Source organism: Myxocyprinus asiaticus, chromosome 2, assembly GCF_019703515.2.
Source record: "Myxocyprinus asiaticus isolate MX2 ecotype Aquarium Trade chromosome 2, UBuf_Myxa_2, whole genome shotgun sequence".
NCBI lineage: Eukaryota > Metazoa > Chordata > Actinopteri > Cypriniformes > Catostomidae > Myxocyprinus > Myxocyprinus asiaticus.
The window spans coordinates 41,088,408-41,110,568 of record NC_059345.1 but is presented as its reverse complement, the minus strand read 5'-3'; the positions used below and the strand labels follow the sequence as shown (position 1 = coordinate 41,110,568).

The 22,161-nt window shown below is 36.7% G+C and overlaps 1 protein-coding gene across 7 annotated transcripts in view; it reads right to left on the bottom strand.

Moving 5' to 3' along the window:
• sorcs2 (sortilin-related VPS10 domain containing receptor 2) overlaps positions 1 to 22,161 on the bottom strand; it is a 283,640-nt gene that overhangs the window by 11,032 nt on the left and 250,447 nt on the right. For all 7 annotated transcript variants that reach the window (XM_051719980.1, XM_051720016.1, XM_051719989.1 and 4 more), the window contains exons 9-21: positions 20,553 to 20,732; positions 17,738 to 17,884; positions 15,001 to 15,103; positions 13,336 to 13,412; positions 12,255 to 12,346; positions 11,095 to 11,202; positions 9,130 to 9,250; positions 8,848 to 8,981; positions 4,934 to 5,062; positions 3,892 to 4,063; positions 3,538 to 3,724; positions 2,900 to 3,033; positions 2,436 to 2,559 (exon numbers count right to left, since the gene is read on the bottom strand). In XM_051719980.1, coding sequence (XP_051575940.1) covers positions 2,436 to 2,559; positions 2,900 to 3,033; positions 3,538 to 3,724; positions 3,892 to 4,063; positions 4,934 to 5,062; positions 8,848 to 8,981; positions 9,130 to 9,250; positions 11,095 to 11,202; positions 12,255 to 12,346; positions 13,336 to 13,412; positions 15,001 to 15,103; positions 17,738 to 17,884; positions 20,553 to 20,732 — 1,708 coding nt within the window. The remainder of the gene's footprint in view (positions 1 to 2,435; positions 2,560 to 2,899; positions 3,034 to 3,537; positions 3,725 to 3,891; positions 4,064 to 4,933; positions 5,063 to 8,847; positions 8,982 to 9,129; positions 9,251 to 11,094; positions 11,203 to 12,254; positions 12,347 to 13,335; positions 13,413 to 15,000; positions 15,104 to 17,737; positions 17,885 to 20,552; positions 20,733 to 22,161) is intronic.

Below are 22,161 nucleotides of genomic sequence, written 5' to 3'. Positions count from 1 at the left end.
CATGGCAACCAGCTATGTGCTGGGAAGTCAATCAAAAAACAAAAGGGCATGTTTTATATTATGACAAGGAAAACAGCATAATCATAATCAGTTCAATAATGTAATATGCTAAATTGAGATCAGATCAGATCCCAAAATAAAGCATTGCACATTTTGCAGACAAAAAGATGACTAATTTTTTCATCAGTCTACAAAGATGTCAAGTTATCGGTCATGATTTCATTAAATAATTCAACCGACAGGTCTATTTTAACCTGATGACAAGCAATATGAAAAAGTCAAGTGACACAGTTTTTCCACTGTGAATTGTGCTGTCTTTGTAGTAGCACAAAACTCTTGTTGAACTTTGTCTCTGAGGGAAATTGCTTTCCAAACATGACCTCATCCCATCACACCACACTTATAAATATTCAATCCAGCCCTGGAATCACATCAATATTTCAATTCTATTTTATACTGTCATCACAAGATAGAAATACGGTTAGTGGTATGGTTAGTTCTCTTTTAAATTTCACGCAAATCAAGAAATTGAACAGAATACAGAATAATCTTAGTATTTGACATTGGTTTGATATAATTACATTTCTGTATTAACATAGTGTTAATTTGAATGAAGTTCAACTTGAGGTATTTGTGTGAGTTTAAGAGTGGTTAACCCTTTAAGCTCTGAAGGTGTTTTTAAAGATTTCCTGTTTCAGTGGCATGAACAAAATTAAAGTCTTATACCTCTACAAAAAATAAAACAAAGAGGGTCGATTATTTGGTATCATTTTACAGAAAACTTTTAATTTTTTTTAATGATTTAGATTATGATAAATTATGAAAATTATGACAAAAAATAATAGTGCAATTATTATAATTTTTCTGATTTGACATTATATATCTCAGGTGTAAATAAGGTAGCTCTGAAAAACTTTTGTTTTGTTCCCAATCATGTCACCTGTAACTGCGTAAAATGTTGTGTTGATACGACAAAGTAATCAAAAGTTATTGCATTACAAAAATAATTTATCCAAGTGTCCAAAAGCATCTCCAAACAAATAAAATATAAAAATTCTACATAAGAACTAATTACACATGCAAATGCAATAATATCTAAAGGTATGCTCTCTCTCCAAAGCATGTAAGCATGAGTAACGAGACCTCATTCAGTTCTATTCTATGTCATTTGAGCCATCATTGAGTCTGTATCATGTACTTGGCACCATAATCTGGTGGCCATATGTAATTAGAACGTATGAACCTCTCTGCCCATATTTGGATGACTTCCACCTCTGGTTGCAGCAATCTGAATTCTAAAACGATTGGTTTAGTGCTCCATGGCACTGGACAATGTACTACATCATTTCCGATTAAGTCATCTGATCCAGGGAAGCTAACGTGTTTTTAGCCAGATAGCACATTATGTGCTGTGTATACATCGTGCTCTGTGTGGAGACTTGTGGAGGCCCACAATTTTTTTGAGGTCTTGGCTGATTTCTATTGATTTTCCCATGATGTCAAGCAAAGAGGCAGAGAGTTTGAAGGTAGGGCTTAAAATACATCCACAGGAACACCTCCAATTGACTCCAATTAGCCTATCAGAAGCTAATTGGCTAATTGCCTAAAGACTTGACCTAATTTTCTGGAATTTTCCAAGCTGCTTAAAGGCATAGTTAACTTAGTGTACGTAAACTTCTGACCCACTGGAATTGTGATATAGTCAATTAAAAGTGAAACAATCTGTCTGTAAACAATTGTTGGAAAAATTACTTGTGTCATGCACAAAGTAGATGTCCTAAACGACTTGCTAAAACTATAGTTTTCTAATATGAAATCTGTGGAGTGGCTAAAAAATTATTTTTAATGACTTCAACCTAAGTGTATATAAACTTCTGACTTCAACTGTATGTCAAAGACATGTACTTAGCTATTACTTGCTATATCTTTGTCTGTGAGTAAAACAAATAGACTGGTTGTATTCTACTCTTTGAAAGCTTTTAACAACACATGACACGTCTATTTGATCAGTTTGATGTTTTTAGTGATTACAATAATATGTACCGTGCAAAATTATTAATAAATTATCAAAACGGAACACTTCTGACTTGTCTGCAAATTTCAAAGCACTTGTTCAGTTTTGGTCATAATGCCTACATGCATTGAAAATTAGAGCTTCTAAGCTTTAGAAGCTCTAACTACCTATTTTGTGTTGGTCAAGACAGTAGTTATTTATATTTTGATAATTATTTTTCTCTATGGGCCCGCCGGCGATCCGAGCTTAAAGGATTAAAGGTTACTGTGTTTCATTATGTGGGATGAGGTGCAAGTTATGAGTCTGTGGCTATGATCATGGCTTTGGACAATCTGTGGTTTGTCCCAGGGCCTTTGTGATCTGGAATTATTTGTACATTAAAACATTCTGCAATAGTTATGGGGTGTACTGTATATCTCACCATATACATGGACAGTCTTGCCATCCTGCACCATGGAGCGACCATTAGAGGCCTGAACTGTCACAGGAACCTCACCCTCCTCAGAGAACCTCGTGATCAGGCTGTTCTCCAACGTCAGTTTTGGCTGCCAAGGGGACAAAGACACCTTTTATTTGTACAAAAGTATCACCCATAAGAGCTAATTAAACATAAAAGGTATGAGAATTTAAAAGGAATTTACTATATATACCCCCGACCTTTTTTCTGCACAGAACATTCATTATTTCTGCACTTCAGAATAGTGTTAAAATAAATTAAAATTTAGCATAATAAATTAAAATACTAAAAAATTACACACAAATTACTAATATAAAATAGAAAAACACAAACAAACTCAAATGTAAAAATTCCCCCTTAGACTTATGTTTTATGTCTTTTTCTGTTCATAACTTATTAGTTATTAATTACAACACTGGCAATAGTACCTGAAGGTTATCGCCAATCCACCAGTAAAACACAGTAAGATTTGCCTCAGCAGGTAGCACTACAGCTGTGAGATTTACATCCTGATTTCTGCTAGCAATTGGGACCACCTCCAGATGGACATCCTGTAAAGGAGCTGGAGAGAGAATGAGGGCCAAATTTAGTTTTCCTTAACCTGCAGAATATATCATATTTCAAACTGAAACTGCAATTATAAATTGAGAGAAATAGACAAACTAAGCATTACAGTAACAACTGGAGCTGCACTATTATTTTTCAATTATAAGCTTAAGATAAAACAGCTCTGTTCAGCACAGAAAGACTTTATTCTTCTGAACAGCTAAAAGAGGAATCTGATTCGTATGTCCTTTTCCACAACTGGAATACTTCATTATACACAGACTGCACTGTCACCCCTCTAAAAGCTGTCAAAATGTCATCCTAAAGATATTTACATACAGTACATCAATGTTTCCTGTTTTCAAATTCCTCTTTAGCTGTACACATACTTAATGCCAGAAGAATTTTCACTATGAAATATGATTAGGTAAAAACCTTTCCACTTCACAATATTACAGCTCATAATTATTATGTTTCAAGTTTTGAAGAAACAGCCTTTGAAGTTCATTATCACATTTACCTGTGACCTGAATGTAAAGGGTGGCTTGGTCGTGTCCTACAGAGTTCTCAGCCTTCACATTAACCCGGTAAACACCTGGCTTCTCATAACGGTGCTGAATGGGTTCGTCTGTGACAGTCAGGTTTTCATATATAGCCCTGAACCCATCCATTAAATCTACCTGATATCTGGTGCTGGTAGTGTCACCCTGAAGAGGGATATACATTGAAACAAATAAAAGAACCGCTAAAGATGACTTCAGATTATTTGAGAATTTTTTGGCCTTTTTTGCATTTAGAATATACATCTCTTATTACAAATGTATTTAATAATAATGAATGTTTTTAAAGAAAAAAAATGATCTATGTACTTCACCTGTTCTTGATGGACAATAAAGGTGATGTCATCACCAGGTCCCACTGCAAGCATCTGGCCTTTGATGCCCAGCTGCAGGCCTTTAGGGGGCAGCAGAGGGCAAGAATGCTGCTTTTCGCTCTGCTCTTTATTCACACCACCCTCACATGCATTAGTGATGATCTTCCGATAACTTCATTAATAGACAACAAGAGACATGTTAGCCTATTGATTTTAATAATAGACACATGCATGCACATAACCTGCAAGCTTTTTGAACATGTTTAAAATCTGTGATGGTTTGCCTTGGAATCCAAACTAGTAAGTCATAATGGACAAAGATGCATTTCATCCCTCACTAAGTGATCTGCTTATGAGGTGGATCAAAACTCTATATAATGCGGCCAGCTGTAAATGCTCATAATAGAAAGATCCAGCCTAACATACACACTTAATCCTCAAGTTTGCATCAGCTGAAATCTTGCTGAACGAGTCCACTACATCACTGTCATGCTCTACTTAACACAGCAGGGGCACAACAGCTCAGCATGCTTGTGTTAAAAAAGCACGTTAAAGACCCAGTGTAATCAAAATTAGAGTTCTGTGACTTTTAGTCCATTTATTTTTGCTCTGAGAAACAGATCAATATTCAAGTCCTTTATTTACTATAATTTCTCTTCCCTTCCCAATAGGTTGCGATATGCACAAAGAATGCGAATCGCCAAAAACAAAAAAAGAAGAATGTGAAAGTGGAGATTTATAGAAAAAATTACTTATAAGTTGATCTGTTTCTCACCCACACTTATCATATCGCTTATGAAGGTATGGATTTAACCACTGGAGTCGTATGGATTACTTTTATGCTGCCTTTATGTCCTTTTGGACATTCAAAGTTCTGGCCACCATTCACTTGCATTGTATGGACCTACAGAGCTCAGATATTTTTCATAAAATCAATGTTTGTGTTCATCATAAGAAAGAAAGTCATAAAAATCTGGGATTTGAATTTTTGGGTGAACTATGCATTTTCGAATGTTCACCAGTGTTTGTGTATGTGTATTACCCAGTGCTGGACTTATAGCTGTGTCCTAAGTGGCAGTTTTCAGGTGGAGCGTCAGGATCATGCCAAAAGTCAGGATAACAGCGATCACCTTCTAACCGAAGGCTGGGAGCTCGCTCAAAGCCGTAGTCACTGAGAACACACAGAGAAACTTAGATCTAATCCACATTGCACTGAACTAGGTTTTTGCAAGGGGCAGATCAAAATGAAGAGTTTCTGTTACTTTAAAGCTGAAGTGTGTAAGTTTTGCACCACTAGCTTCACCAAATGGAATTGAAAAAAAAAAAAAAAAAACTATTTTTAAATGGATTCCAGAAAACACCCTCTGTCTTCCACTGGTCTTCCTGTCTTCCAAACTCACACAATTGGTTGGGCCAATGTTGTGGTAAGGGCTTGATGGGACGCTCAAACATACAGATGAATGTTCTGATCGCATCACAGAGCCACTCTTAGGTTACACTTTTAAATTTTCATGACGGAAATTAAATCTGAGACAGCCGCTGCGTCTGAATATCCATACTTTATCCATACTATATAGTATGCCAAAAACAGTATGCCAATGGAGTAGTATGTCTGAATCCATGGTATTCATGAAGCAGTAAGCGAGAAATATCCAGATCCAGAGAGATTTTTAAGTACGGATCAACTGGTCACTCAACCATCCCGGAATTTCTATTGACTGCTAGTCATGACAATGGGCCCCACCAGGGCAATAATTGTCATAACTTTAAAACATATAAAACCACTGTAAATGTGATGAGTGGATTTTTTAGAGAACGCACTAAAAATAAGCACTTTATAGCTCAGACAAATAACAAGCTCAGACGAAAACTGATGTTAGGTTAAAATGTACATGAAAGAACAAAGGAAAGTGTGTATTTTAGGTGCTGTGACAAGTCAGCATTTCTTAAAAGTTTTTAATAGAGCTGTCAGAATTAATGCGTTAACGTATGCGATTAATTAATAAAGTTTAACGTGTTCATTTTTCTTAATCATGATTAACGCATTTACCGTTAATACTTACACTGATGCACACGCCACAGTGCCAGAACCCTTCTACCAAGTTGAGCCTACAAGCTTATCATAAAACACCATTATGCAGCGGTCCCATAGACATTCTATGGGCGGAACTGTCTTAACATGCTAGTTGACCGTTATGCTCTCTCCTATGATAGAGCCGCGGAGGTTATTTCAGTAAATAAAAGAATCTCTGACAGCGCTTCCCTGTGAAAATGATGGAGGAAGGAACTCTTAACACTAACACTTAGAAATCAAGTATTTTTCAACCTTTGTAAGGTACGTTTGAATTACCAAAACTATCACCAAAACGCAGAATGAGACATTTTTGTTTGCAAGCGCTTTTCATGGTGAGTTCAAAGCGGCGCACAATGCTGGCATTGCCGCTTTGATGCGAATCATGAACCCAGCTTAGACAGTTTAAGGGATTTAATGCCCATTGCAATGAATATGCAACCTATGTGGGGACTTGTTTTTTCAATTAGTCAAACTCCCACTTACACTTTGGGAAATGTTTAATGTTACTTGAATTGGTGATATTTTAGTGCATTGTTTTTATATTGTGGAAGGCTTTGTTTGGAAAATATTAATAAAGCATTATATTGTTACATATTGTTTTGTTTTCTTTCCTAAGATGGAAATACATTTTGACAATAAAAGAAATATATATAGAGTGAAATTTCAGCACTTTTAAAATCTGTGATTAACTGCGATTAACTACAAAAAAATTTGATTAATCGCGATTAAACAATGTAATCGACTGACAGCACTAGTTTTTAAAGATCTTAATCACCTTTCAACTTTTTTCTAGCAGTGCAAATAAACTACTGTCTTAGTTAAGATGAGGTTGTGGAAACAACAAGTATAATAATCATATATTATATATGTACACAGGTGGCCAAAAGTTTGGAATAATGTACAAATTTTGCTATTTCGGAAGGAAAGTGGTACTTTAATTCACCAAAGTGTCATTCAACTGATCACAATGTATAGTCAGGACATTACTGATGTAAAAACACCACCATCACTATTTGAAAAAAGTCATTTTTGATCAAATCTAGACAGGCCCCATTTCCAGCAGACATCACTCCAACACCTTATCCTTGAGTAATCATGCTAAATTGATAATTTGGTACTAGAAAATCACTTGCCATTATATCAAACACTGCTGAAAGCTATTTGGTTCATTAAATGAAGCTTAATATTGTATTTGTGTTTGTTTTTGATTTGTCACAGTATGCAATAGACTGGCATGTCTTAAGGTCAATATTAGGTCAAAAATGGCTAAAAAGAAACAGAAACTCATCAGTCAATCATTGTTTTGAGGAATGAAGACTATAGAATGCTTGAAATTGCTAATAAACTGAAGATTTCATACAAGTGTTCACTACAGTCTTCAAAGACAAAGGACAACTGGTTCTAACAAGGACAGAAAGAGATGTGGAAGGCCAGATGTACAACTAAACAAGAGGATAAGTACATCAGAGTCTCTAGTTTGAGAAATAGATGCCTCACATGTCCTCAGCTGACAGCTTCATTGAATTCTACCCGCTCAACACCAGTTTCATGTACAACAGTAAAGAGAAGACTCAGGGGTGCAGGCCTTATGGGAAGAATTGCAAAGAAAAAGCCACTTTTGAAACAGAAAAACAAAAAGAAAATGTTAGAGTGGGCAAAGAAACAGACACTGGACAACAGATAATTGGAAAAGAGTGTTATGGATCTTAACCCCATTGAGCTTTTGTGAAATCAGCTAGACTGTAAGGTGCGTGAGAAGTGCCCAACAAGACAGCCACATCTATGGCAAGTGCTACAGGAAGCGTGGGGTGAAATGTCACCTGAGTATCTGGACAAACTGACAGCTAGAATGTCAAGGATCTGCAAAGCTGTCATTGCTGCACGTGGAGGATGTTTTGATGAGAACTCTTTGAAGTAGCTTAATTTTTTTTTCAAATTGTAATAGTAATTTTTCATGTCATTAATGTCCTGACTATACATTGTGATCAGCTGAACGCCACTTTTGATAAATAAAAGTACCAATTTCTTTCCATAAGAGCAAAATCTGTAATTATTCCAAATTTTGGCTGCTAGTGTATATATACCTATACAAGATCATAAATGCTGTTTAAAATAGTTAGATGAAGAAAGTGTCATGCAGCAGAAAACTGATGACAAAGCTTAAAATTTCATGTCAAATCAATGAAACAAAGTTGGCCAGAACATGTACATATATAAATATAAACAAATAAATATATATAAAGAAAAAATGAACATACCTCTTAAAGTGTAGAACTTTGCAGATATTTTGCAGATTAATTGCTCATAGTTTGTTGCATCTTTATATTATTGTGATTTATATGTCAAATAATGAGGTCCACACGAGGTACGGAGTTAATGCGCACATACAGATATGCGCTCCGATGTGTAAGTCATTTACAAATAAAAGACCATTGTATTAACTTTACCTTACAGAGTTTATTGAATATTTGCTCTGTTATGTCATCTGGGCAGGCATGTTGGAGCCCAGGGCGGCTGCCTATATCGCCTGTAGTACAGGCTGGTTCTTGTGCAGCAGCAGGCCAGCCCAAATTACACAGCGGCCCACCGGGAAAACGTCCGGTGCTCCCGATGGCCAGTCCGCCCCTGCTACCATCCCACAAAGTTTTATGTTTCTAGGCTCGCTTGCTAGCGGTTTGGCCTCCACGATCAGTTTTATCGGAGAATAATAATAAAGTAAGAATAATAAAAGTGAAACCCTACAGTTACAATAGGGTTCCAGCACTTTATGCTTGAACCCCAAATTACACACATCAGCTTTAAAGATAACTGTGTGTGTATTCACACTTAATACAGCTTGCAGCAGGCTTATAATGTACAAATGTTATCTCTCTGTTTTGTACCAGGCAAAGTCTTTCTCTGTGCACTGGCAAGGTTTGGCAGTTAGAGCTGATGTAAAGCTCTTTCCTTTAATGCAGAATGATGACTCTTTCCTCCTCCTGTACATGCGTTCCTGGCCCATGATGCATTTCTCTCCCTGTGGGAAAGAAAATATGTCATGCATCTCCATTTGAAGAGTAAAAAATTGATTCACAACCTAAATTAAAATGTATTTTCATCCCATAAAGGCAAAAACTGAAACTTACAGCTAAAGAGTAGACAGTCATAGAACTGACTAGTATTACCTGTAAGTCAGTGAGTTTCCAGGAGTCATAGTCAGCTTCTGTGCATTGTCTGGGGAAAGACTGACGAAAATCCACCTTCACCAGCTCCCAGTCGGAACGGTAACTTATGTGGCCGAATACTCTGTCAACAACAATAAACGAAAATAAACATAAGCTTTTGCCTGTCCATTTATTCATCCCTTCATCCATTATAATCTAATTATCCATCAAACATGGAGACAAAAGCCATTTATCTCTTTCACCAAAAAGCGAGACTATCGAAGTGTAACCTTGACTTCACGTCTCATAACACACTCTCTACCCAATTACGCATCTTCTCAACAAAGCATTCTTAAACAAGAGGACACACACATCGATTCGCTCATCAGCAGCACGTTACTAATGAGCACAGGCCTCTTTCATTTAAGCCCTTGAATCTCACATTGCCTAATACAAAAGGCACCACCTGCTGTTTGGGATCCATGGGAAGATGCTACCAACCTAAACTAATAAACATTCAAAAAGGACTTTACAGGTGGAACCCTTTATCTGTGTTATTGTTAATTCAGTGCATGGTTTGTCATAAACATAGGCGTAGATTTAGGTAGGGGTGTCCCCATTAACTTTCAGAAAATCAGAAATGTCAAGACCAACATGACACAGAAAATACTTTATACAGTGATTTTTTATTTTTATTTGAATGAATATTAAAGGTGCTTAGTATAATTATTCATTTGTAAATTATTGTTCTACCTCTTCTGAAGCAACGCATAAGTGGTGTTGTCACATGGCACCTGTTACATTTCTCAGCGCTGTTAAGGATGCACCAATCACTAGTTTGTACAATTTTTTAAAATTCATTTTCTGGAGTTTAAACGGGCGGATTATCATTGGTATGTCCAATCCTTGAAATTAATAGATTTGAATAAGCATACTTTTCGTGTACAAATGTTGTACATGTACATGATATTTATTAAAATATTGCCCTACCCTTTGTTTAGATTTCCATTTGTTTAGTGGAGGATAATACATTTTACAGAATGTCACTTCATGTCCCTTGGATATCATTTTCTCGCAGTAAATCTTCTTGAAAAAGATAACATTTGATTTTGACCCATTAATCTTAGGTTTATCGCATTGCATATCACTGTCACATTATCCAAGTTTATCGCATATTACATTTTTCCTCCTAACCGTGCAGCCCTAGTGGTCAGAGAAATAAGAAATGAGACTTGCTATATGAGGTAATATAGTTATTTTGCCTATATTCTGACTTTCTCACATTTTTTTAATACGAAACTTTTTTAATGTTATCCTTGCAATATGTCCCTACCAACTTTCAGACCAAACCTACACCCTTGGTCATGAACATTTAGAAATTCTTTGTCATTTAAGATAACACACTTATCACTTAACACATTTCCCTTGCTAAAGGGTGTTCTGCAAGGAATATTCAGCATTTATTGGACTAAAGGCAGCAATACCAGTGAATGCTCAAATACCCACAACAAAATGACAGAGCAAAGAATCGATTCTAATCTATTTTATGAATTAAAGGCCATGGCCTAGTTGCAAGAAACCCCTTCAGTTAGGAAAACACTTAGTTATAGGTACTTGTAGGGTACTGTCACTAAGGATTTTCTTAACTTAAAGAGTTTCTTGCAACTGGCTGCAGAAATCTTACAGAAAAACAATGTGATTGTGCTTTCGTAACTGGAATAATTTTAATAAACGTTATTAGGGTGACCCTATAGGGATACTGTTTCTAAATATCAAACTATGAAGACTGACAATGTTTAGCCCACATGTGATTCAGTCAATCACATATAAACATGATGTCAACATAAGTTTTTTCATGAACTGAGATAATCTCTGTTAAAAGACAGTAATTGCAAAAGAACAGAATAAGGAAAATACCCTAAAATTGATTTAGGGTGAACTAGTACTGCAGCACGGCTGTTTCATTTACAGATGTCTTATACTCACGTCATAACCAGTGTCTCATCCCCAGGTTCACTTAGAAGTCCATCCACAAATACAGAGGTACTGGTAAAGTTGTGAACACTCCATGTTCGGCCCTCATCTATGCTGAATCTAAGACAAGATTTTTGTTGTTATGGTATATTTGCCGCATGCATCATGTATACGGAAAACAAAGCTGTAAACTGTATAATATACTGTATCATATGACCTACCCTATTATATAAGTTTCTCCTTTGAGTGAAGATATTTATATATAGATATATATGCATTACCGTGAAAGAAGAAAGCAGTTGTTCATGTTTTGTTTATTTACGTGCTCAAAGAAAAATAACTGGTCTGTGGTGGGTAGCCAAGGTGATAGTACACTTTCAGATTACAGGGAAATATGGGGAAAATAGTTAGGAACGTTTGATAGAATACACTATATTCCATTCTCTCAATACTTAAGTGATACTCACCCTTTCTCTGTCAACAAACATTTTGAATATCCTGACATGAAAAATTACACAGTCACTGTTGATTCTAAGACAAGATTTTTGTTGTTTCTCAGTGATCGAGATTATTTGTAGGTTACAATCACTTCAAGTATAATCAGCACTACAAGCTCCAAGTCTTATCCTGACAGAAGCAGTGTTTTCCTGCCAAGACTCTAATGCCGGTGAAAGGCTTCAAGGCTTATGTCAAAGATGGCAAAGATGTATTCTTTGATCTTTATAAGTTCCCCTTTATGTACATTTGTGGAGCAAGGTGCACAAAATATCTAGCATGTGAATCTCTTTGAATTATTTGGGTAAAGGGTTGGCTGAGTGCAGAGGAAGAGATTTAGGCTGCTTGGGAACTTGGGGTGGTCTGAAGAGCTCTCCAAAGCCAAATGGGTTTCTTAAAGCTCTCACTCAAAGGATTACCAGCACAATCAAGTCAGCAAAAGCCAGGGAGAGAAAATCTTGAACTGCTGTTTTTCATACCAGTCTGCCTTCTTTGCAGTGTTTACTACAATCTCTCTTTTTTACATTTCTCTTCTGTCACTTTATCATCCAAGCTCTTGGGCAAATATGTGCTTAGCTAAGCTTTTGAGTTTAAAAGCAAGAAAAGATGTTACATTTATACAAAAAGATACAAGCAACGTACAAAGCGATTATATCAGAGAAAAAAAATGATCTCACTTCAGTATTTTTAAAGGGATTGAGGTGTCCTTAATGGCCACAATAACACCGCCATGATCCAGATAGAGAATGTGATGTTCTTCCTCAAATACCTTGAGAACAAATGAAATAACAAAAAATGGTTTGACAGTTTCTTACATTGAACACTTATCATCATAATTGTCATCATCAAAATTAACCGTCATTAGAGAAAAATACAAATAAGCAAATGAGAGGCAGGAACAATCCAGCAAAATGGCAGGAAATAAGAGGGTGTCACATGAAATTGGGAAGAATGGGAAAGACAAGAGTCAAAGAGCAAATCAAAGAGTTGGGAAAAGGAGTCAATGCTTAAATTAACAGTTCAACCAAAAAAGTAAATCCTGTCATTATTTACTCCACATTCATTAATTACTTCAAACCTGTAGACTTTCTATCATGGAACAAAAAAGGTGATTTTTTGAAGTCTTCACAGGGTTTATTTGTCATATAATGACAGTGAATAGTGAAATAGAGTCCAGACTCTAAAGCTCGAAAACGACAAAAAAAAAAAAAAAAAAATCAATACGACTCATGCACAATATTTCAAGTCTTCTGAAGCCATTCGATCACTTTGTGTGATGAACAGAATGAAATTTGAGTCATTATTTATTCTCAAATCATATCAAAGCATTGATAAAGCACTGAAATCAACATCAATAGCATCAAATTGGTTTTCATTGCATCTCGTGATCAAATGTCATCATGATGTAATGTCAACCTATCAATGTAGCTGCCATATTTAATTTCATAGTGAATAACGATTTCAATTTTGTTCTGTATATCACAGACGGTAACAGAGTGGCTTCAGAAGACTTCACGTTTCGTTCACGTTTTTGTCCTTTTTCGAGCTGACTGTGAAGAGTCACTCTTCACTTTCATTATATGACAAACAAACCTTGGAAAGACTTTTTAATATTTCTCTTTTTGTGTTATACAGAATAAATAAGGTCATCCTGAGCTAGAGTGACATTAGGATGAGCAAATAACTAAAATTTTCATTTTTGAGTGAACTATTCATGTAAATAAGTTTGTGGCTCGTTAGTATCTTGCTTACTCTCACCTGTCTCCAGGTTTTGCCACAATCTGAGGTGATGTACATCTCCTCTTTATGTTCAACCAGCTGAGACCCAAGGTTACCTGAAGAGAAGATACACACAGAAAAATTATCAAATAAATATTCAGAGACTGAGAGAGAGAGAGATAGAGAGAGAGAGTCATTTTAATTCTCTCTTTTTTAACTTGAGGCAAAGCAGCAATTCCCTCACTCTGTGTGATTTTAAGAGAGAGGGAGGAGCAGGAGGAAGAGAGTTATATATAAAAAGAATGAAAGTGGAGTGAAAAACTGGAGTGTATCATTCCTGAGTTGGATCAAAAGCTTACAGAGCTAAGTTAAATTTTACAGAGGAGCTGGATTTTGATGGAGACCCACTGAATGCAGACTATAGAGATGTTCAAAATCTGCGGTATGCTTGCACATATGTGCATATAGATTTTTATGAAAAAACAAGCCACAATGTTTTGACAACTTTTTAAAAACCAAAATCTGTAGAGCCTTCAAATACTTCTGTGTTAATAAGTGAGTGAATTCTGTTTGTCTTTGTGTGTGATTATACTGTATGTGTGTACATGTCTGTATCTCTGAGGGAACAGACAGACTTTATGACCTTGTGAACTGGCAGTAAGGAAATAGCTCAAGCTATCAAGAACATTATTGTTTTGTCTTCCTCAATTCCCAATGAACCCTGTAGTAATAAAAAGCAAATATTTCATATATTTGTGTCTGCCTTCTTTTGAGCGTCAGTGTAGGCTCAATGGATGTGGCAATAACAAATGGAAAAATCAAGGTTTAGATTTTTCTTTTTCCCCTATGATACATCACATCCAGTTTCCCCCAAAAATATTTCGTAGTCATTATTTTTTATTTTTTTCCCTTGCCTTACATTCCCAAATTTTTTGGAATATTCCGGGTTCAATACAAGTATAGACAGCATTTGTGGCATAATGTTGATTACCACAAAAATAATTTCGACTTGTCCTTTTCTATAAAATTTTTTTTTAAATACATTGAGGCACTTACAATGGAAGTGAATGGGGCCAATTATTGGAGGGTTTAAAGGCAGAAATGTGAAGCTTATAATTTTATAAAAGCACTTCTGTTAATTCTTATGTTAAAAGTTAGGTATTATTTGAGCTGTAAAATTTTTTAAATCATAATTTTTACAGTCATTTTAGGGTTTGATGACATTACATCATCATGGCAATGAAGATTCTGTCACACTAAAATCATGTTAACATGCATATTGTTTACGTGTTGTGGCTATAATTTTGAAATAGTGAGTATTTTAACATTTCCAGTTTGGCCCCATTTACTTACACTGTAACTTCGATTTTTGCAATTTTTTTTAAAGAAAAGGAGGGACGAGTCTAAATTATTTTTTGTGGTAAACAACATTATGACACAAATGCTGTTGATTGAGCTTAATTTGTATTAAACCCGGAATATCCCTATAAGTAAAAGTCCGCTTTGTACCCACTAACATAATTTCCCCAAGCATGCTGCCAATTTAGATGCATACTAGAATTATTAGAGTAATTGTAATTAAGAAGTTGAGAAGAAGTCTGTTATTCCCATAAGCAGAGTTTTAGTGCAGAGCTTTATTTTATAGTTCTGGGCTGCTCACCTCTATGGTGACAATACCAATATATAGTTGTCATGGAGACTGACCTGCACCCATTATGAGGCCTGGGGCAGAATCTTTAGTGTGGACCGTTCCGGACACGTACGGGTTGTCAGCCCATCGCAAGTGGAGATGTAGGTGACAGTCAGGCTAAAGAGGGGAGCAGGGAGAAGACATAAAAAATTATCTTTCAGTATCTATACGTGTAAGGCAGAGAAAACTACTTTTTTTTTTTTTACATGTGTGTGAACAATCTGGATTCTGACATAGATTGTGACTTCTAAAGTAAGGAGCTCATAATTTAAAAACACGTCACACTAAGTACACATATTGTCCTGCATTAGAGATTGATCAAAGCATTGCAGTAATATAAAGCTCATGAATTCATTTAGTAAATAATAAAACACTTTCAGTCTAGACAAATACCATAACATGTTAAACTCGAGTGCTGTAAGGGGTTAGTAATTGAGTTTGTGCCTGCATCATAAACACAAGAGGACATGCAGAGATTTTTTTTGAAAATTCTTACTGCTATACATTTCAGGCACCAAAAAGAGGTGACAATAAAAAGGAGAAGATATTGCCAAAAAGACATGGGAGATGAGCAGAAAGAATGACAAAAAATGAGAGCTGAAGGTGGAGGGAGTGTTGATAAGTGAGGAGGAGAAGAGAACAATAAGAAAAAAGACATGTCAGAGGGTGGGCTGAGAGATGAAGGTGTGAGAAGGGAGGGTAGACAGACAAAAGAGGAGACAAAAGTCAATAAAAGTCCTTTTGACTCATATCTAAACTCATTTTGTCTCTGCCAGAAACACATCCATGTCTTTAAGTTTAAACACACACACACACACACACACACACACAGGGATGACAGATTTATACAATACTCTAAATATACACTGGTGGCCAAAAGTTTGGAATAATGTACAGACTTTGCTCATATGGAAATAAATATTTACTTTTATTCACCAAAGTGGCATTCAGCTGATCACAATGTATAGTCAAGATATTAATAACATGAAAAATTACTATTACAATTTGAAAAAAAATGTTCAGAACTTCTTAAACTACTTCAAAGAGTTCTCATCAAAAAATCCTCCATGTGCAGCAATGACAGCTTTGCAGATCCTTGGCATTCTAGCTGTCAGTTTGTCCAGATACTCAGGTGACATTTCACCCCACACTTCCTGTAGCACTTGTCATAGATGTGGCTGTTTTGTCGGACACTTTCACGTACCTTACAGTCTAGCTGATCCCACAAAAGCTCAATGGGGTTAAGATCCATAACACTCTTTTCCAATTATCTGTTGTCCGATATCTGTGTTTCTTTACCCACTCTAACATTTTCTTTTTGTTTTTCTGTTTCAAAAGTGGCTTTTTCTTTGCAATTCTTCTCATAAAGCCTGCACTCCTGAGTCTTCTCTTTACTGTTGTACATGAAACTGGTGTTGAGCAGGTAGAATTCAATGAAGCTGTCAGCTGAGGACATGTGAGGCATCTATTTCTCAAACTAGAGACTCTGATGTACTTATCCTCTTGTTTAGTTGTACATCTGGCCTTCCACATCTCTTTCTGTCCTTGTTAGAGTCAGTTGTCCTTTGTCTTTTTAGACTGTAGTGAACACCTTTATATGAAATCTTCAGTTTTTTAGCAATTTCAAGCATTGTATAGCCTTCATTCCTCAAAACAATGATTGACTGATGAGTTTCTAGAGAAAGCTGTTTCTTTTTTGCCATTTTTGAACTAATATTGACCTTAAGACATGTCAGTCTATTGCATACTGTGGCAAATCAAAAATAAACACAAAGATAATGTTAAGCTTCATTTAATGAACCAAATAGCTTTCAACTGTGTTTGATATAATGGAAAGTGATTTTCTAGTACCAAATTGGCAATTTATCATGATTACTCAAGGATAAGGTGTTGGAGTGATGGCTGCTGGAAATGGGGCCTGTCTAGATTTGATCAAAAATGACTTTTTTCAAATAGTGATGGTACTGTTTTTTACATCAGTAATGTCCTGACTATACTTTGTGATCAGCTTAATGCCACTTTGGTGAATTAAAGTACCACTTTCCTTCCGGAACAGCTAAATCTGTACATTATTCCAAACTTTTGGCCTCCAGTGTATATCATCCCTGTGTGTGTGGGTAAAGGGTAAAGGGTAACCCCTGTGGATATACAGTATGTACAGTACAATATATATCTGTCCATGGACTGATGACTCAGAGCTTTTCTTGTGTTATAAGCAGAGCCACTGCCCACCAACAGTGGCAAATGAGTCAGATCAATAACCTCACATCTGAATCTAAGATGGACACAGTAGCGAACATTCATCCTGAACAGGAATAAAAGCCAAGTGTTAGCTGGATCTATGTGTGCAGAAGTAAAATTAATAGTACTGTGGCGGAGCTGTGAAATAAAGTCACGATTTTGTTGGTGTGGAAATGCAATGAAGTAAAGTTGGTGGGAATATATCAAGGTAAGTCACAGAACTGTCTCTGCACAGTTAAATCAGTGTTTATACCAATACAATTTTTTGGGTTTTTCATTATAGTTGCATTTGTATGCACAATAAAATATCACGTAAATAATGCATTTGTTGAGAAATCCATGTTAAACAAAACTGAAAAAAGTTTCAATTTCTTAACCTTAGCCTTACACACCAATTAGTATGATTAATGAAATGGGTGTAAGGGGTGTACTAAATCAAAATGTGGGTTCAGAGAAAACACTGGTGGGATGAATGTTGGAATGATGTATGTTTAGAGCAGATATTTTTACCTGCTTGCAATTCACTGGTTTGCCATTCATATCAGTTGTGGGTGGGGTCAGGGGTTCCCAGTCTCTGCCTTTGTTGTAAGTGATAAGAGTCATCACTTTTCCATCTACTTTTTGATTGGCCAAGAAAATGCCCTTAATCCCACGAACCTGAAAAATACAAGCAGACACAATGTTTGGGTGATTTTGACACATTTAAGAGTTAAAAACCGTTAAAAACATATCTTAATCTAGTTTTTGGTCGAAAATGCCTATGGATTCTCAACAACAATAAATAAACACAGGTTAATGGAGCAAAAAAAAATAGCATAAATTTTTTTTTTATGATACTTTATATTTTATGCAATGTCAGGGTGTTAAGGATAATTATTAGAATGTTGCTAGGGTGTTGTTAGGTAGTTGCTAGGGCATTACTAAACAGTTGCAAGATCGTTGCTTGTTGGCCCAAGTCAAAAGAAACCATCACTAAGCCTCTGATATTCTGATCCCTAGATACTATACACTATATTGCCAAAAGTATTCGCTCATCTGCCTTTAGATGCATATGAATTTAAGTGATATCCCATTCTTAATCCATAGGGTTTAATATGACGTCGGCCCACCCTTTGCAGCTATAACACCTTCAACTCTTCTGGGAAGGCTTTCCACAAGGTTTAGGAGTGCGTTTATGGGAATTTTTGACCATTCTTCCAGAAGCGCATTTGTGAGGTCAGACACTGATGTTGGACGAGAAGGCCTGGCTCGCAGTCTTCGCTCTAATTCATCCCAAAGGTGCTCTATCGGGTTGAGGTCAGGACTCTGTGCAGGCCAGTCAAGTTCTTCCACACCAAACTCGCTCATCCATGTCTTTATGGACCTTGCTTTGTGCACTGGTGCGCAGTCATGTTGGAACAGGAAGGGGCCATCCCCAAACTGTTCCCACAAAGTTGGGAGCATGGAATTGTCCAAAATCTCTTGGTATGCTGAAGCATTCAGAGTTCCTTTTACTGGAACTAAGGGGCCAAGCCCAGCACCTGAAAAACAACCCCACACCATAATCCCCCCTCCACAAAACTTCACAGTTGGCACAATGCAGTCAGACAAGTACCGTTCTCCTGGCAACCGCCAAACCCAGACTCGTCCATCAGATTGCCAGATGGAGAAGCGCGATTCGTCACTCCAGAGAACGCGTCTCCACTGCTCTAGAGTCCAGTGGCGGCGTGCTTTACACCACTGCATCCGACGCTTTGCATTGCACTTGGTGATGTATGGCTTGGATGCAGCTGCTCGGCCATGGAAACCCATTCCATGAAGCTCTCTACGCACTGTTCTTGAGCTAATCTGAAGGCCACATGAACTTTGGAGGTCTGTAGCGATTGACTCTGCAGAAAGTTGGTGACCTCTGCGCACTATGCGCCTCAGCATCCACTGACCCCGCTCTGTCATTTTATGTGGCTTACCACTTCATGGCTGAGTTGCTGTCATTCCCAGTCGCTTCCACTTTGTTATAATACCACTGACAGTTGACTGTGGAATATTTAGTAGCGAGGAAATTTCACAACTGGACTTGTTGCACAGGTGGCATCCTATCACAGTACCACGCTGGAATTCACTGAGCTCCTGAGAGCGGCCCATTCTTTCACAAATGTTTGTAGAAGCAGTCTGCATGCCTAGGTGCTTCATTTTATACACCTGTGGCCATGGAAGTGATTGGAACACCTGAATTCAATTATTTGGATGGGTGAGCGAATACTTTTGGCAATATAGTGTATGTGTGCAGACCTTATCAATGGAAGTCTATGGGATTTTTCACTAATTGTTCATCCGCCAGGCAGATGTTTATATACTGAAATAAAAATGTTTTTGAATAAAAACATTATTCTGTATGTTTCAAACAGTTTGTAAGTATTATAATTATAATTTTTTTAAAGTCAAAATAAAAGGTTTACTGTATGTCTACTGTAAAAGAATAGTGTTGGTATATAGGTGGAGCTCTTTGCAGATGAAATGCTATTTTAAAAAGCTTGCGTTGTGTGAAAAACAAGCCTATGGCAATGTTTATGCTAATAATGAAAAGGTAAGTGCTGTATAGTATCTTCTGTACTCTACCAGGTCTTTTTGACTCAAACAAAATGATTGTTTTAATGAGGTATTAAAGCACTTATATAATCTTGTGATTGTCAAAATATACTTTGCTTCTAATTGATGTTTTTGAAATATTCTAAAACATGCAAGGAAGCATCTTTTGAAACCTGATATTAATTTGGCAAATCTTAACTGTTCCATTGAACAATTATGGGATAATAATTAGTGGATTACACTGACATGCCGACATATTCCTCAGTAACTCTATGCTCATGTGAATCCACAGTTGAATGCTGTTAAATCTAATTTTAGAGGTCATATTCTGTAATGTCTAACCTAATGAGTGAGTTCAAACTTGCTCCAGTTGAAACACTGATTTCCAAGAATCACTCACTTTTTCACATTTAGGCATCCTACTGGCTATGAATAATAACTTTGTGGATAAGCGAGTAGACAGAGTTACTAGAGATCATAAACTTTCACACACCCACACACATGCAAGTGCATTGAACTAGTTTGTGTGCATGTATGTTTGAGTGTGTGTATGTGTGTGTTTGGGGAGTGGGTTAATAAAAGGCTGGAGTGTTAGATAAAGTCCTTTATAAAAGTGCTCTGAGCTACTTAAACTTCTCTAGTGAATCCATCACTTCTTGCTTGGTCTAGCTGAACTATGTTTAATACATTATGCAAAACTGGGAAGAAAAGACAACAGTGCCACTGTCTAAGCCTTATATAACAGAGGTGTTGTGTTGACCTCTAAGATGTCGATGAGGACATTCTCTTCAGGCTGTTTGGTGCTGCGGACATTCTCCAGCACAATGGAGTAATAGACTCCCTGTAGATCTGACTGGTAGAGGTTGTACGTGTCTGTCTGATACCATTCCTGCAGAGCCAGATATACCTGATTCTCATCTGTACTCACAATTTGCACATCCTGCAGAGACAGACAGAAGAGAGAAAAACAGAAAACCACACAATGAGATTAGAACATCACATAAACATAAAAGCAACAATGCAAACAACAGCATGGAACCAAATAAGATTTGCAACTTAACCACATTCCACTTTTCACATATTCAAACAATGAATACTATTTAACATGTTCATACAGAGAGCATTAAACAGCAAGCATTTTCAGCAAGTACAAATAATTAACATAGGGACTTTTGGGGCCTGTGTCTGTGAGTTTGCCTTTGTGTGCACAGAGAGAAAGAAAATCTTGTTTCAGCATACATTCAAATACAATCAATCACAAAAATACTCATGAAAAAGACAGAGACTCATTGATATCTGGCAAACGTTGTTCCACAATTCAAAACCTCTCTGGCATTTGAATTTATTAGTCAAAGAGAAAAACAGCAGCAATGGATGACTGTGATTCCACAGAAACTGACTATTTCAAATAAACTCGAGAGAATTAATCATCTCAGTTGTGCTTACATTACACAACAAAAAATAGTGCTGCATAAAATCCTGTGGAAATTACACTTATTTGCTTTCAAATGAAAAGTTTATTTTTAGCTATTTCTAATTGGCTGCTGTAAAGAAAATGCTGTAAAATACTTTGTGAAAATGCAAACAGTGCGGTGACAGATTTAGATTTAAAAAGAAACCATGAACAATTAATGAATCTGTCCAATAATTAGCTATGACAGTTTGCCTTAAAATATAGAATCAACACTAAGCTCCTCAGTTTTGGTAGCTTAGCTGCATTTAGCTGGGTGCCGTGGCAGTGATATCATCCTGGGTCGGGACGGGGGGGGTTTGCGACCATTTTGTTCTTGGTGATAAAGTGAAAGTGGGTCACATTAATTTGGGCACAAAGATGAATGGTACATGCTCTTTCCCCCACCAGCTGAATTCAATCAGAAGAACTTAAGTTAAGAGCTAGCAAATTCCCTGAAGAAACAGGCCTTCAGTAGCTGTAATGTGTTTCTGTCATGATTCACTGTTGTTTTGCCTTGTGTTTAGCCTGGGTCTTCTGTTTTCCCCAGACTATATTCCCCATAATTCACTGCCCTCATCACTGCCAGCTGTTCCCAATTGTTCTCACCTGTTTTTAATTACCTTATTAATCCTTGTGTATATAATGCCCTGATGTCTGCTCAGTCTTTGTCAGTTGTTGTGTTTTTCTCCAGTTCATGTTCTGGTTGCCATCCTATTTGTAACATTTGTTTTGTTTCCCAGTTTCTAGTCTTGTCCCTTTCCAGTGTTTACCCTGTTTTTGTAATTTATTTATTTGTTATTAAAGTTAAGCTGCATCTAGATCCCGCTCTCGTGACTTCCTTCAAACGTTACGGCTTCAGAGACCAAGCTCTCATGTTATTTCTCACTCAAGTCCCACTAAAAGCAGTTTAGGAGTA